The sequence below is a fragment of the Zingiber officinale genome, chromosome 9B (assembly GCF_018446385.1).
Source record: "Zingiber officinale cultivar Zhangliang chromosome 9B, Zo_v1.1, whole genome shotgun sequence".
In the NCBI taxonomy this organism is placed as follows: Eukaryota; Viridiplantae; Streptophyta; class Magnoliopsida; order Zingiberales; family Zingiberaceae; genus Zingiber; species Zingiber officinale.
In genome coordinates this window covers 18,814,749-18,831,299 of record NC_056003.1, presented here as the reverse complement: position 1 = coordinate 18,831,299, position 16,551 = coordinate 18,814,749, and the positions used below count along the sequence as shown (strand labels likewise).

At 38.3% G+C, this 16,551-nt stretch overlaps 1 protein-coding gene across 1 annotated transcript; it reads left to right on the top strand.

Annotated features, from left to right (window-relative positions):
• Window positions 1-14,842: 14,842 nt before the first annotated feature.
• Window positions 14,843-15,682, top strand: LOC122024766 (mavicyanin-like). The gene is made up of 2 exons (XM_042583460.1): window positions 14,843-15,076; window positions 15,138-15,682. Exons 1-2 carry the CDS (start codon window positions 14,905-14,907, stop codon window positions 15,494-15,496), a joined length of 531 nt encoding a protein of 176 aa, XP_042439394.1. The 5' UTR covers window positions 14,843-14,904; the 3' UTR covers window positions 15,497-15,682.
• Window positions 15,683-16,551: the final 869 nt, after the last annotated feature.

The following is a 16,551-nucleotide window of genomic DNA, read 5'->3' as shown; positions in this document are numbered from 1 at the left end:
TCCTGAATCGATCAGTGGATCGATTCAAATAGGTTGAATCGATTGGAACCCAACTCCAATCGATCCAGGATGCTGATTTTGGCTGGGAAGGTCTGATTTCAGCACTCTAAACCTAATTGAGTCTAGGTAACCATTCCAAACTCCTAAAAATACATTTGTATACATAAAACGGGTGTTTTCGTGTGGAAAACAAGGATGGATTGGTTAAGGAAGGCTAAGTTGAAGTTTAGGTTGAGGTTTGTTTCAAATTTTGAATATTTGAACCTCAAAACTTCTAAATTTGGGTTTCCTAAAGGTTTAGGGATTCCAAGTCATTGTTGGTGCAATGACAGAAGTTACCACCATGTCTTTAGGGGGAGGGACTCTTTAAAGACATGAAAAATTATCTTTTCATGAACCTAGGAAGGTGGTTAACCTTCTTTTAAGGAAAATGCTCATGTATGAGCTTTTGAACTTGAAATGGGGAGTGGATATCCTCATTAGTTCAAGTGGGAACTCACGTGGTTAGAAAATGCTCAGGGTTGAGTATTTGTCTACAATGAGGCAGAAGTTAAGGATGAATGAAGGGTATGGGACCTTCTTTATCGTGTTGATCACAACGAGTGATGTTGTGAACAACGATGAGCAACTCTTCAGGGGGAGAGTCTTTCAACAATGGATTTGTTGAAGTATACCCGAAATTGAGGCATGGGTTGATGTGTGCCTGAAGATGGGTTGAGTGTGCACTACAGGGGAGTTTGATGTGTGCCAATAGGGGGAGAATGAAAAGACTAGTGAAAGGGAGTAAGTTAGGCTTTCATTATCTAAGAGGGAGTTTGCCCTCTTAGGGGGAGAATGAAGAGCTTAACTTATGCTTTCATTACCTAGTGGCATGAAGAATGAGGCTATGGGATTAGCCTAACTTACATGTGGTATTGTAAGTGTTATTGTGGTATTGTCAAACATCAAAAAGGGGGAGATTGTTGGTGCAACATCCCTCAGGTCAAGGTTGACCTGGTTGACCAAGCTGAGTCTTGGTTTGAGTTTAGATGTTTGACAATAAGATGTTAATTGAAGAAGAGTCAAGTAGGTCAAGGTTGACCGAATACTTGACTAGGAAGTCCTAACTGGGATGTTAGGCAGAAGGAAAATCCTGGTGAGTGAAGCCAGGTGAAAGACCTAGTGAGTGAAGCTAGGCAGATGGAAAACCCTAGTGAGTGAAGCTAGGTGAAAGTCCTGGTGAGTGAAGCCAGGCAAGGGAAAATCCAGATGGATCAAGGATGATCGGACATCTGGTGTTGGGGAGTCCAAGTAGGTCAAAGGATTGACTGGATACTTGGCACGAGGAAATACAGATAGGTCAAAGGGATTGACCAGACATCTGAATAGGAAAGTCCAAGTAGGTCAAGGGAGTGACCAGAAACTTGGCATGACGAGAAAAGTCCAAGTGGGTCAAAGGAATTGACCGGACACTTGGTGGGAAGTCCTGGCAGGTCAAGGGAGTGACCAGATGCTAGGCATGATGTACCAACAGGTCAAGAATGACCGGATGTTGGTTTGGGAGTCTTGGAACTTGGTTTTGGACAAAAACCAAGTGCTGGATCGATCAGGGGATCGATCCAGGAGCTGGATCGATCAGTGGATCGATCCAGGCTTTTCCCAGCGAATAGAAAGCCTCTGGATCGATCCGTGGATCGATCCCAATCGATCAGTGGATCGATTGGGACGCGGCTGCTTCGCGCGATAAGCGCTGGATCGATCCGTGGATCAATCCAGGCGTTTTTCCTAGAGCACAGAGGCGCTCTGGATCGATCCGTGGATCGATCCAAAGCCTCCCCGATCGATTGGGAATATTTGAATCGATCGGGTTCCGACCGTTGGCGTCGATTTAAGCTGCAGGCGTGCGATGGCTGTGGCATCTCTTCACCGATTCACTCCAGATCTCTCGCCAACTTCTCCACAGCGCTCTCAAAGATCAGATCGCCAGTTCTTGAAGGATCTTGGAAGCTTTCCAAGTCAAGAGGCGGATCAAAGGCAAGAAGAGAAGCTAGGGTTAGGGTTTTCTGTACTCATTGTAAGCTTTGCGCTTGTGTTTTGTTTCCCTTTCCTTTCTTCTTGTACTGAGAGTCTTGTAGGGCTTCTCCGCCCTCGGTAGTTACCGAAAAGGAGTGTTTTCATAGTGGAGGGTGCGTGCGTGGTGTGGATCCTTGGACTAGTCACCTCTTGTGAGGTGGAAACCAAGTAAACCAACCTTGTTAGCGTTGTGTGATTTGTTTCTGTATTTTCCGCTGCACATCTTATAAGAAACGAGCAACGCCGAGCAACGAGCACGCGACGAGCTATTCACCCCCCCCCCCCTTCTAGCTACTTTTGGTCCTAACAAACGGTACGTGCCACGTCAAATTTGGCTAAGTGTTAGGTTCCGAGTGCCCAGAAGGGTTCTAGGCGCCCGAAGTCTGGGCACCCCAAACTGGTCCAGGTGAGCACCAGAAGTCAGCCTTTTGCTGACTTTTGATCCGGGCCTCCTTCTTCGGTTCCGCTCGCCTCGGTCCGAGTCTTTCGCTCTGGCTCCACTCGCTTGGGTGATTTCGGCCATCCGGAATAGGGCTCATCCGAACCCAACTTTCGGCCTGCTCGAGCAAGCTTCCGCTCCTGGCTTCTCATCCCTCGGAAACGCCACACACCTTCTTCTCGTCCGCTCGCGTACTCTTCCGCAGCACCTCGTCCCTCAGACACACCAAGCCTGTCAGCTCTCTCCCGTGCCGTCCTTCTCACTAGCTGCGTCTTTTGTTCGATGTCTTGTGCTCCTAATTTCCTACACACTTAAACACAGGGTTAAAACACAACAAGACTTAACATAACTTGTTTGATCACATCAAAACTACCTTGGGGTACCAACATAAATAATCTAATAAGGCCAACTTATGATTGACCTTTGCGTCATCCTCTGTACACTTCAGTGTGCTACAGTAGAAGTTCATTGATCCTGGATCCTTCCAAAAGAAGCTATATATGTAGCCCAAGTCAAAAGTATTGGTTATTATCTTTAATTAGTGAGCTTAATTATAAGTTGTGCATATGAGTACAAACCGAACCCACTAAAGTAATCTGACTTAGGCTTATTGGGTTTCGATTATTGGATATAGACTTTGTATGTGTAGAACCTATAGTCCACATCTATTATTATTTATGGGTTGATAATAGATATCCACTATACATAGAGTTGGTCCCTAAGGGTTTAGGGTTTAATCTTGACAAAGCTTTTGGTTTTTCATTGACCTAAAGCTTTTCGGCGTCGTCACCCCTATGCCCCTTGGAAGACCTTCCTTTTCTTTCCGTTGCATCTTCTTCCGTAGGCATTATTTATGTGCGACGCTAAAGACAAGGATGACTCTTCAATCAGGTTCTCTGTCATATTTGTTTATGCACTTATTTTTCTTATTTCATGTTCTTGATGAAACTAGATCTTCTTGTTCTTTTATTTCCTATATGTGAATTCTTTATATTTTAGAATCCATGCGACTTAGGTTTTACAAGAACTATCAATTGGTATCAAAGCCAGATTATTTTGTTTCATCGTTTTCATTAGCAATAAAGTTTAAGTTTTCATCGATTTATTATTTGTATGATATATCAAGTTTTCCTACTTAATATAAATTTTTTATCATCGAAAATCATATAAGAGAAAATTAGGATAGACTTGTTTTTTAAGTTTTTCGTATTTCTACAAAGAATATGAACAAAAATTATCACAATTTAATCTAATTTTAGGTAAAATTATGATGATTCAATCGATTATATTGATCAAATAATCAATTTCCAAGTCTAAAATTTTGAAAAAAAATAATTAAAATTCAATCAATCAACAGCCTTAAATTTATGACTATGTTAATTTTTAAAATCGATTAACTTTATGTTTTTAATCAATTGAGAATCATTAGGTTCCTTATATTAAAGAAACACTAATTATTTTATGCGAATTAATCGTGAATCTTACTGTTTCAGGTTAAAAAAAAAAACTCTGAAACAATAGTCTATTTCATGTATAAAAAAAATTATCGATTAAAAACAGTCACTACTAGTTCTTAAAAAGTATATATATTATTTTAACATGAAACATTACCATAAAAATAAAATAAAATTACACTAAATAATTTTTAATACATGAATAATTAAGAGATTAAATAATATTATTTAATTATAAAACTAAAATTTAACTTTTTAAAGTGAGTTCTATATATAATCATTTAATCGCATATAGTAGACTTTCAAATTGATTGAATCATATCAATCAACTATCATATGGTATCAATCAATTGATAAGTCTAATTTGAAGTTGGCAAGGCTAATTAAGTAATTTTTGTTCGAATTAAGTTTCTAGAATTTTTTTGAGTCTATTTACATAAAATGCTACTAAGTTGAACTAATGTGTCGGCCCAAAGGAAGACACCTTAGGTAGGTTTAGTGCATTTTGTATTGATAGACGTATATCTATGCTAAAAACAATCAATTCAAAGGAAAGTTACTTTTATGCTAGATATATGCATAAGGTAGCTTACAACTATGTAATAAAATATTTTTTTGTTCAAATCATGCACAAAATATGTCGGTCCAAAGGAAGGTAAATTATGTGGCTGATTAAGGTTGTTGTGAGCTATGGACCAAAATATAACTCATATAAAGTATTATATTATGCGCACAATGGGTCGGTCCAAAGGAAGACACATTATGTCGCCAATTAAAATTTTAGTTATATTAGAAAATATAGCTAACAAATAATGTGTCAGCTCAAAAGAAGACACATTATGTTATATTTGGTATCTTATAAAGAGCTCATTTATATGCATTTAAAATTTTATTTTATTTATATAATTTTATATTACTTATATGTTCTTACTTTAGTTAAATCGTGAGGTTAAATAAATTTCTCTCTTTAATTTCAGTGCAATTTGTGACTGTCAGCATTAATAATATCCCAACACTAAGAACAGTTAGTTATAATTTTATAGGTTACTCTAAGAAACCAAAGGGATATAAATTTTATGATCCCTCTGATAGATTCTTTTTTGAAATGGGAAATGCCAAGATCATTGAGGACAGTAAGAGTAATAAAATTAGGGAAGTATCTTTTGAGGAAAGCATTGGCGATCCTCCTATGGTCACTACTAGTGCAATCAGTAGCGGTATAGTTACCATACAACACATTATGAGTATTACACATCCAGTGAGCGTAGTGAACCAAGATATTCCCATGACATCTCTAATACAATTGGAGGAACCTGCCACTGATATTAAAGTATTGCCTCATTTTGATGAGCAAGTACCTCAACTGTCTCAAACACAAGTTCCTTTAAGGCTATCCACAAGAGAATGGAGAACCACAAATTCTCGTGATTGTTGGAGCAATCCGAATGGTCTGTGCGACCATGTGTTTTGGTGTTTGAGCAAAGGGTTTAAGTTTGGTTCACCCTTGTATTTGATATGTGTACTTGAGTTATGCAGGACTGCAGGATACACATGTGACTCAGGTTGATGGCTTCGGGTCTGGTGAAAGATGGCATTGGGGACGAGCCGTGGGCTTGTATGCATCCGAGAGACCGTGGACAAGGCAGCAAGGACAAGGGCCAAGAGAAGCGAGTTTGAGGCATACACGAAGGATGATATTGGGGACGAGCCGTGGGCTTGGATGCATCCGAGGGACGAGAGCCAAAGGAAGTAGGCTTGAAGGCAAGAGATCAATGCTGCAAAGAAGCGTCAAGTGAGTTATAAGGGTGAGGGTTCGAGTGCTGAGAGATTGTACTCGGGGTAAAATCCTAAGTTTAGGGGTTACTGTAGTAGTACTGTAGCAGTTACTGTGACAGTCGACTACTGTTTTCAGCAGTCAACTGGTGCAGTCGACTGGCAGTGAACAAAATGTTTCTGTTCGCTCGGTTTGTGTGGAGCAGTCGACTGTTAGTTTTGGCAGTCGACTGGTATCGAGCCGTTGGGATGTAACGATCGAATTTCCACAGAGAGCAGTCGACTGCTAGTTTTAGCAATCGACTGGTAGACGGGGTTTCCAACCCATGGCCTATATAACCAAGCCTTGGGAGCTTGGTTATAGTTGATGAAATTGGACTTGGTTAAAGTCTAATTAGTAGTTTACAAGTGCTCAAGAGTTTCCCTTGTGTCCAAGAGGTCTTGGTGAGTTTGTGGTGAGGTTTCTCCACCCACAAGAAGGTTTGAGCTAGCCGGAGTTTACCGGGGACTAATCCACCGACGGATTGAGGGATCGCCCACCTTACGGACAGCAATGGAGTAGGAGCAAGCTATCTCCGAACCACGTTACATCGACGTGTCAATTGGTTTGCTTGTCTTTCTTATTCTTTGTCTTTAACTTTCATATTCGTAGTTAGTATTAGATTTCCGCTGCGCATGCTAACAAGTGTAGGAAGATAGCAATTATTTGGGGGCGCCATCTATCCAACCCCCTTTCAAGCCGGCTACCGATCCCTTACAAGTGGTATCAGAGCGAGACCGCTCTCCGTTGGACTAACCGCCAAGGAAGCATAAGATGACCGGCTTGATAGAACCGCCAAAGTTCGAAGGTGGAGGCTTATGAGACATCACGTATTGGATGATGAAGATGGAGGTCTTCTTCGACACGGATTGGGATACCATGATGGTGATCAAGGAACCGTTCGAAGTCTCGAAAGACAAGAAAGGGAAGAAGCTCCGACCACGATATTGGACGGAGGAGCAAACCTCAAGATCGGAGGCAAACAATAAGGTAATATCAATTTTAATTGATATGTTGTCTTCTAATGTGATGAGCCGTGTAGGTAAATACAAGAACGCCTATGATTTGTGGAGCAAGATAAAGAAGGTTCAATGGGAAGAACCTATGACTACACAAGAAGAAGAAGAACCCAAGGAGATGGGTTGAATTGCTCAAGTTGAGGAGAAGCAACCAGAAGTTGAGTCACGCTCAACATCCGAGGAGGAAAAGGAAAATGAGACATCATCCACATCCTCAAGAGTTGAAGAAGAATCCAAGACAAGCGAAGAAGAGGTCTTGGAGGTCAACCTAGTGAGCACCTCCACCGAAGCAAAGTCAAAAGACAACATCATTTGCTTCGGGTGCAATGAGAAGGGGCACTACAAGAATAGGTGTCCATTGGGTAAGAAGAAGGTAACTCCTAAACTCATTCAAGTTAATTTAAACACTAACAAGGGTTGTAGGAATGAAGAAGCTCAAAGAAGGAGAATGCGCATTGTATGCTTCACATGTGGGGAGAAGGGACACTACCACACAAAATGTCCCAAGAAGAGGGATATCAAGAAGCTTGCGCATCTAAAGAAATGGGAGAAGAAGAAGAAAAGCAAGAGTCAAGGGAGAACTTCAAGGGTAAGGGAGGTATACCCTAACTTGAATTACAATTGAAGGTTTAATTCTTACACTCCCATGCATGCTAGAAATAATTCTTATTATTTACCCATGCATAACTTTGGTTTCAAATATCATGATAGGAATAGGGTAAGTGTAGATCAAAATCCTAGGAGACCAATACAGGATAAATCTAGGAATGGTAGACCTAAGGAGACCCAAGGCATTAATCCCAAGAAGTGGAGACACATGCCTAGAAAGGGTAGGTCTAGGAATGTCCATGGTGGACATGTTGACTCTAGGTTTAGGAACCTAGAGAGGGAAAATCAAGCTTTAAAGGCAAAGCTTGACCGGTTGAAGAAAATCCTAGAAAGATTCAATGTTGGATCTAGAGGGTTAAGTATAGTGTTGGGTAGTCAAAGATCCAACAATGATAGATCAGGTTTGGGATACCGATCTATTATCTCCAATGCTAAGGAAAAGTCTTATGCTAGGGTTGCATATGACTATATCAAGAAGAAGCCAATAAATGGCAAGAGAAAGTCATTTAAAGGTAAGGTTAAATTAACCAAGGACAAGGTGTCCAAGGTTAAAAAGGTTAGATTTGCAGGCCAAGTGTCACAGGAGGTGCACCGATGTGGCCTAGCAATTGTGGATGAGTCACCTAGGGGGATGGATAAGGCTAAGAGCTCTAGGGGGAGCTCAAAGAGTCAAGTTGGGACCCATGGAAAATGGATCTCAAGTGGGTACTACTTGGGAGTCTAGGTTGGGTCATGGAATATGCCAAGTGGTTTGGAGACGGACTTGAGTCTCAAACCTAGGAAATTGGCACACATGGGTTGTGTTTCATGCAAGGAAATATGACATTAGGGTCATATTGCATGATAATTGGTTTTGGATGTATAGATGGCATATAAACCAATGCTAGGGATGCATTGTGGGTTAGTATGTGCAAATACATCAAGAGGAAGCCAAAACTAGGACTTTAGGTCAAGGTTCAATTGAACCATTTAGCTAGTTTTGAATTTTATGTCAATCTTGGGATTTGTGATAAATATATTTATATATATATTTTTCCCAAGTAGTCATTGATAAAATAGATCTCTCCACAAAATTTGAGAATTTTTGGAGGTTTATGGAATTTCTGGTGCATTTCTGAAGTTGGTCAGAAAAGACTGATTTTTTTAGAAATAGTATACCAGTCGACTGATACAGTTAGCAGTCGACTGGTAACAATGTTTTTGAGCACAGAATGTCTTTGTAAACTCGTTTTCATAAGGGCAGTCGACTAGTACTTCTTGTAGTCGACTGATACCATTCTGAAATTATTTTCGGCACTAGATTTTGACTGAGTCAACTCGTATAGATGTATGAAATCCATGGGGGATTCATATATGAGTTTAGGGTCAATTTGGATAACAAGTTTTCAACAATTGAGATATTGTTGGAGAACTTTTTGGATGTTAGGCAAAGGGGGAGAAGTAAGGCTTAATTGGGAAAACCTTAGTGTCTTTGTGTAGGGGGAGCCTTGGGATAGGTTCCAATGCATGGTGCATTTTTCATTCGGCGGTGTATGTCCAAGTGTGTAATCTTGACAATGTAAGTTCATTCGGCGGAGTAAGTCCAAATGTGTAGCCTTGGCATCGTAAGTCCATTGTTTTTAGCATATTGTTTTGCTATTATGTTTTCCCTAACTTAAACGTATTACCAAACATCAAAAAGGCAGAGATTGTTGGAGCAATCCCAATGGTCCGTGCGACCATGTGTTTTGGTGTTTGGGCAAAGAGTTTAAGTTAGGTTCACCCTTGTATTTGATATGTGTACTTGAGTTGTGCAGGACTGCAGGATACACATATGACTCAGGTTGATGGCTTCGGGTCCGGTGAAGGATGACATTGGGGACGAGCCGCGGGCTTGTATGCATCCGAGAGACCGTGGACAAGGCAGCAAGGACAAGGGCCAAGGAAAGCGACTTCAAGGCATACGCGAAGGATGACATTGGGGATGAGCCGCGGGCTTGGATGCATCCGAGGGACGAGAGCCAAAGGAAGTAGGCTTGAAGGCAAGAGGTCAAGGCTGCAAAGAAGCGTCATGTGAGTCATAAGGGTGAGGGTTCGAGTGCTGAGAGATTGTACTCGGGGTAAAATCCTAAGTTTAGAGTTTACTGTAGCAGTATTGTAGTAATCAATGTAGCAGTAATGTAGCAATTACTGTAGCAGTCAACTGGCAGTGAACAGAATGTTTCTGTTCGCTCGGTTTGTATGGAGCAGTCTACTGCTAGTTTTCGCAGTCGACTGGTATCGATTCGTTGGGATATAATGGTCGAATTTCCACAGAGGGCAGTCAACTGCTAGTTTTAGCAATCGACTGGTAGGCGGGGTTTCCAACCCGTGGCTTATATAACCAAGCCTTGGGAGCTTGGTTATAGTTGACAAAATTGGACTTGGTTAAAGTCTAATTAGTAGTCTACAAGTGCTCAAGAGTTTCCCTTGTGTCTAGGGGTGTAAATGAGCCAAGCCGCTCATGAGCTATTCGGAGCTCGATTCGATAAAAGATCGTTTGACCTCGTTTAATGAGGCTCGTTAAGATAAACAAACCAAGCTCAAGCTTCACAATATTCGGCTCGTTAGCTCGTGAATATGTTCGTTAAGCTTATGAATCAACTTTTAAATAAAAAAAATAATAGTTTTGATATTGAATTTATAGATTTTACATTCTACTTATGAAAAACATAGACAAATATATTAAATTTATTTATTAGAATAAAATTATAAATTTTAACAAGAATATTATAATTTTTTAAAATATATAATTTAATTTTTAATGAATATTTAAATTTATAATTTATATTTATTAAGCTCGTTTAGGCTCGATAAAAGCTCAAATAAGCTCGTGAGCCATGAATATATTCGTTAAATAAAGCTCGAGCTCGGCTCGATTATAAACGAGTCAAACTCAAACATCCAAGAGTTCGGCTCGGCTCGGCTCGATTACACCCCTACTTGTGTCCAAGAGGTCTTGGTGAGTTTGTGGTGAGATTTCTCCACCCACAAGGAAGTTTGAGCTAGCCGGAGTTTGCCGGGGACTAATCCACTGATGGATTGAGGGATCGTCCACCTTACGGACAACCATGGAGTAGGAGCAAGCTATCTCTGAACCACGTTATATCGACGTGTCAATTGGTTTGCTTGTCTTTCTTATTCTTTGTCTTTAGCTTTCATATTCATAGTTAGTATTAGATTTCTGCTGCGCATGCTAACAAGTGTAGGAAGAAAGCAATTATTTGGGTGCGCCGTCTATCCAACCCCCTTTCAAGCCGGCCTCCGATCCCTTACAGTGATTATGCTTATATCAAATAGCGTGATTTTAACATAGGGTTGGAAAGTAATCCTACATCTTTCCAAGAAGTCAAACAATGCTATAATCCTGAAAGGTAGATTAATGTCATGCAAGAAGAGTTGAAGTCTATGGAAGACAATGACGTTTGGAAACTTGTCGAATTATCTGAAGGAAAGAAACCTGTTGGTTGTAAATGGATATTTAAAACCAAACGGGATTTAAGAGGCAATATCAAAAAGTATAAGGCTCATCTTTTTGCCAAGGGATTCACTCAAAAAGAAGACATTGATTACAATAAGACTTTCTCACCTATGTTAACGAAAGATTTCCTTAGGGTAATCATGCCACTTGTAGCTCATTATGATTTAGAGCTATATCAAATGGACGTAAAGACTACATTCCTCAATGGAGACAAAGAGAAATCTATATATATAGTGCAACTAGAGAACTTTGAGTCTAAGGACTTAAAGCACCTAGTATGTAGATTAAAGAAGTTCGTTTATGGTTTAAAGCAGGCATCTCATCAGTGGTACCAGAAATTTAATTAAGTGGTTACCTCATTTGGATTTAAAGAAAACCCCGTTGATCAGTGCATATATGTCAAGTTCAATGGGAGCAAGTTTGTTATACTTTGATAATTTTGAAATGAAAGATCTTGGTGAAGCATCCTTTATTTTAGGCATACAAATCTATCATGATCGTTCAAGAGACATTCTTGAACTTTCACAACAGACCTATATTAAAAAGGTTTTTATAAGGAATGGTATGTAAAACTGTACACCAGGTGACACACCTATGTCAAAAGGTGACAAGTTCAGCTTACAACAATGTCCACGACTTGAACTTGAAATAAAGGAGATGGAACAATTCCTATATGCATCAGCAGTGGAAAGTCTCATGTATGCACAAGTTTGTATTCGACCAGATACAGCATTTATATTGGGGATGTTAGGCAAATATATTAGTAACCCAGGATCATCACACTGGAAAGCGTTTAAGAGAGTGATGTGATATTTGCAAAGAACTAAAGGGCATATGCTCATGTATCGGATATCAGATCACCTGAAGGTGATTAGATATCTAGACTCTGATTTTGCTTGGATAGCAGAAGGTCCACTTCAGGCTATGTTTTAATACTGGCTAGAGGAGTTATATCTTCGAATAGCGTCAAGAAAACACTAATAGCTATTTCTATTATGGAGGCAGCGTTGATAGCATGCTATGAAACTTTATGCCAAGAACAACTGTAGTTCGTCGAAGTCTAAGCACATCAACATCAAGTTTCTAGCTGTTAAAGAAAGAGTTCAGAGTTGTCAGATTATGATAGAGCACATCATCATAGATTCTATGTTGGCCAATTCACTCACCAAAGGTTTGGTGCCTACGGTGTTTCATGTGCATGTTGTGGATATGAGAGTCATTCTTATAAAAGAAGAACTCATCTAGTGGGAGCCTGTATTTATTTTATTGCTCTACATTTGATAATAAAGACAAATATTTTATTTTGATTATTGTACGTACTTAAAGTTCAAAACATTAATGGAAATTTATATATTTATTTGACACTCTGACTGTGATATCATCATTTAGGTGACGTTTGGTTCTCTCCTAGGAATCGGAATGGAAATGGGTATTATAGTATTTAAAATGGAAATGAGTATGAGCTTGAGTATCATTCTTAAAAATAATATTTGATTCGTTGAATATTTTCAATCGGAATAAATCTAAATTTCCTTTTTTATCCTTAGAGAAAAATAAGAGAAAAAATTATATGTGAGAGAAAGTTGAATGTGAGAGAAAAATATGATAAGAGAGAATGATGAGAGAGAAAGTATGATGGAAAAAAATGAAGAAAGGGAAAGTGTGATGAGAGGAAATAAGGAGAGAGAGCGTGATAGAAGAGATTGAGGAGAGAGAAAGTATGATAGGAAAAAATAAAGAGAGGAAAAGTGTGATGAGAGAAAATAAGGAGAGAGAAGGTATGATGAGAAAGAATAATGAGAGAGAAAGTGTGATGGGAAAAAATGAAGAGAGGGAAAGTGTGATGCGAGAAAATAAGAAGAGAGAGTGTGATGGAAGAGAATGAAGAGAGAGAAAGTGTGATGAGAAAAAATTAGTAAAGAAAGTGTGGTGGGAGAAATTGAGGAAAAAGAAAGTATGATGAAAAAATGAGGAGAGAGTGTGTAATGGAAGAGAAAGTGTGATAGAAAAGAATGAAAAGAGAGAAAATAAAGAGAGAGAGTATGTGATGAGGGATAATATAGAGAGAATATGTGATGAGAGAGAATGAGGAGAGAGAAAGTATGCTGAGAGAGAAAGTTTGATAAGAGAATGAGGAGAGAGAAAGTATGATGATAGAGAACAAATAGAGAGCAAGTGAAATGAAAGAAAATTTGAACAAATATATTAAGGGTATTTTTATCCAAAACTTAATTTTCATTCTCATTCCTATCAAAACCCAAGGGAGGAGGTGGATTTCATCAATATCTAAATTTTTTGATTTCATTCCAAAATATTGATTCCATTCTCATCAACCAAACACAATGTTTGAAAATAAATTCATTCCCTTATTCCCAAACCCCTAAACCAAACACCACCTTACTATTGCTGTTTAGCATTTAGTGTTTGTAAATATGATACAACTTCCTTTTGGAATCATAAAGTTGATCATGATTTGCTATTGTAGTTTAGCATAAAGTATTTCGCAAATATGATCTGATCTCTTTTGAAGTCATCTTAGGAACAATTAAAAATTGGCATGTACTGATCGCATTTCATGTAATTTTCACTTTACACATCTATATCTTGATCTATGTTATTAATGACATTGGTATTGTGATTACTGTTGGGCTTATTATGATTATATATAGTAGTTATGACTTCTTTAGTCTTATACCAATGAAGTTAATGAACTAAATTATTTATAGGGATATTCTATACCTATAAAGTTTGATATCAACTTGTATTTCCAACTCACAAATAGTCCAAGTAGGAGATTGTTGATTATTATCTCTAATTGGTGGGCTTAATTGTAGGTTGTGCATATGAGTACAAACCGAATACATTAAAGTGATCTGACTTAGATTTATTGGATTTCGATTATTGGATGTAAACATTGTATGTGCAGAACCTATAGTCTCACATCTATTATTATTTATGAGTTGATAATAGATGTCCACTATATATATAGTTGATCCCCAAGGGTTTAAGGTTTAATCTTGACAGAGCTTTTGGTTCCCCATTGACCTAAAACTTTTCGGCGGCGTCATCCCTAAGCCCCTTGGAAGACCTTCCTTTTCTTTCCACTGCATTTTCTTCTACAGACATTATTTTTGAATGATGCTAAAGACAAAGATGACATTTTAATCAGGTTCCTTGTCATATTTATTTATGTACTTATTTTTCTTATGTCAAGTTTTCGATGAAACTAGATCTTCTAATTCTTATAATTTCTATATATGAATTCTTTATATTTTAAAATCTTTACGGCTTAGATTTTACAAGTACTATCGAAAAGTCGAACGGTCTAATTAATTAGGATTACAAACAAAAATATTTATTTCTTTCAAAATTTAAATAATAAGATGTAATATACATCAAATTTATATTACTTTTGTTGTGTTAAAGTTAAAATTAAATATGTTAATTATAATATTGTAAACATTTATTTTTTTAAAAAAATATATTTTTTCTTCTTAACCCTTAAACGACTCTTAACTTTTTAATATTTTAAATTTTTAATCTATTTTTTTTAAAAAAAAAAAATAGGCGAACCTGTGAAGTAATGTATTTTTTTTTTATCTCTATTAAGATGTAATAAACTATAATTTACATTAAAATTTTAAAATACTTTATTTCTAGTTCTTATTGGTAAAATTTTAAGTTTTTAAAATTTTAACGGCATAATGAACCCCTTAATTTCTTAAGTTTTAATATTGGCCAATAATATTAGTACGTACTTTAGTGTAAGGAAGGGAAAAAGTCTGAAAGAGGGAGCAGGTAAACAAGAAGCCTCGTTCTACTGACTACTGAGCACCGCCGTCAACGAGAAATTAAAACCAAGGAGATAATCCTACTTTCGTAATTTCAACATGTTTCGGGGTACAATTGTAATTATTCACTTGTTACTCAATACTGACTTATTGCCAATATGTCTCCACTATCGCTTCAGCTTCATCATCTGCAACTGCAAGTGCCCCCAAATCTCCATCTCTCCACCCATGGACTCCACTCACCTCCGTCCCCTCCTCTTCCTCCTCCTCTCCGCCGCCGTCGCCGCGACCTTCGTCTCCGCCACCGACCACATTGTCGGCGCCAACCACGGCTGGAACCCCAACATCAACTACACTCCGTGGGCCAACAACCAGACCTTCTACGTCGGCGATCTCATCTGTAAGTCTCCCATCTTCCCCTCTGCCAGATCCCTAAACCTGACTCTTTCGAATGCCGGCAGCCTTTAGGTACCAGAAGCAGATGTACAACGTTTTCGAGGTGAACCGGACCGGCTACGACAACTGCACCATGGACGGCCTCGCCGGAAACTGGAGCTCCGGCAAGGACTTCATCCCTCTCAACGAGGCCAAGGTCTACTACTTTATCTGCGGAAACGGGTACTGTCTCGGCGGCATGAAGGTCTCCGTCACTGTTCACCCCCTCAACGCCTCCTCTCCCTCTTCCTCCGCCTCAGCCGCCGCGCTCAACGCCACCGACGCCTCTCACACCCACGGATCCGCCGCCCCGCGGCTCTGCACCTGGCCTCCTGCCGCTGCGACGCTCCTTACCCTGGCGGCCGCGGCTTGGTTAGGGATCTGATCCAAGTCGACCACCCTTGAACTTGATCCAGATCCGATCTCCATCTTCGTGTGTAAGTTCGCTGGAACATTTCTTGATAGTAATAATTTAATTTTATTAGAACATGGATTGTGATGCAGAGGAATTTTTTAATAGTCGATCGAATTTGATCTGGAGTTCAAAATGAAGAAAATTCTCCGTTGTTTTTTTTGCAAGTTGCCCATAATAGTTTTTACTTTTTCACAATTTTGATTTACCTCTCAATCATCACATGGTTTAATAATGAAATTAGAGGTGTGTCTTAGATCCGGCCTTAATCGACCTGACCCAACTTGACATAATGTTAGTCGTGTCGTGTCATGCTAGGCTCAGTCTAAGAAGTAGATCCATTATTTTATCGGCTCACAGATATAGAGGGAGGAGCATACAGATATATAAGTCATAGGTATACGATGGAGTAAATTTTAGATCGTCAATTTTTATTAGAGTTAGAAATATCATGTATTCATTGTCTAATATTCTACCGGAATGAAATAGGATATTGAGAATTTTTTTTTTTTTGGATTCAATTACATAATCAGGTATAAATATTCTAGGAATTAGGTCTGAAAGCGAGATTAAAAAATTTTCTGTTTTACAAAATATACTTATTAATTTTAGGTTTTTTTATTGAATATAATTAAATTAGGAGTTGTTTAAATTTGTTTTTTTATTATAATTTTTTTTTAATACGATGTTAATTTTAGTATGTTTTTTGAATGATAGTAATTAGATAGGATATAAAAAATATTAGGATAGAGTATATCCAATCCTATCTATCATAAATGAGAATTAAAATTAAAAATTCGATAGAGATAGGAATGAACAAGAAGATAGATATAATAAATAAGGATCAAAATAGAAAATAGAAAATATAAAATCCGATTCAAATCGTATTGTCAACCCATTTAAATTTGGGACAATTGTAATGAAAAAAATGAGGAAAAATTAAAATAATCATTATTTTAAATAAAAATAGTTAACTAAGGTGTTTTAGTTAACTTCATTTTAAAAATTCTAAATAAATTATATAAATA

Coding starts and splice junctions, on each gene's coding strand:
- LOC122024766 (XM_042583460.1), top strand. CDS start 14,905: ATGGACTCCACTCACCTCCGTCCCCTCCTCTTCCTCCTCCTCTCCGCC. Junction 15,077..15,137: donor CTACGTCGGCGATCTCATCT/GTAAGTCTCCCA, acceptor GAATGCCGGCAG/CCTTTAGGTACCAGAAGCAG.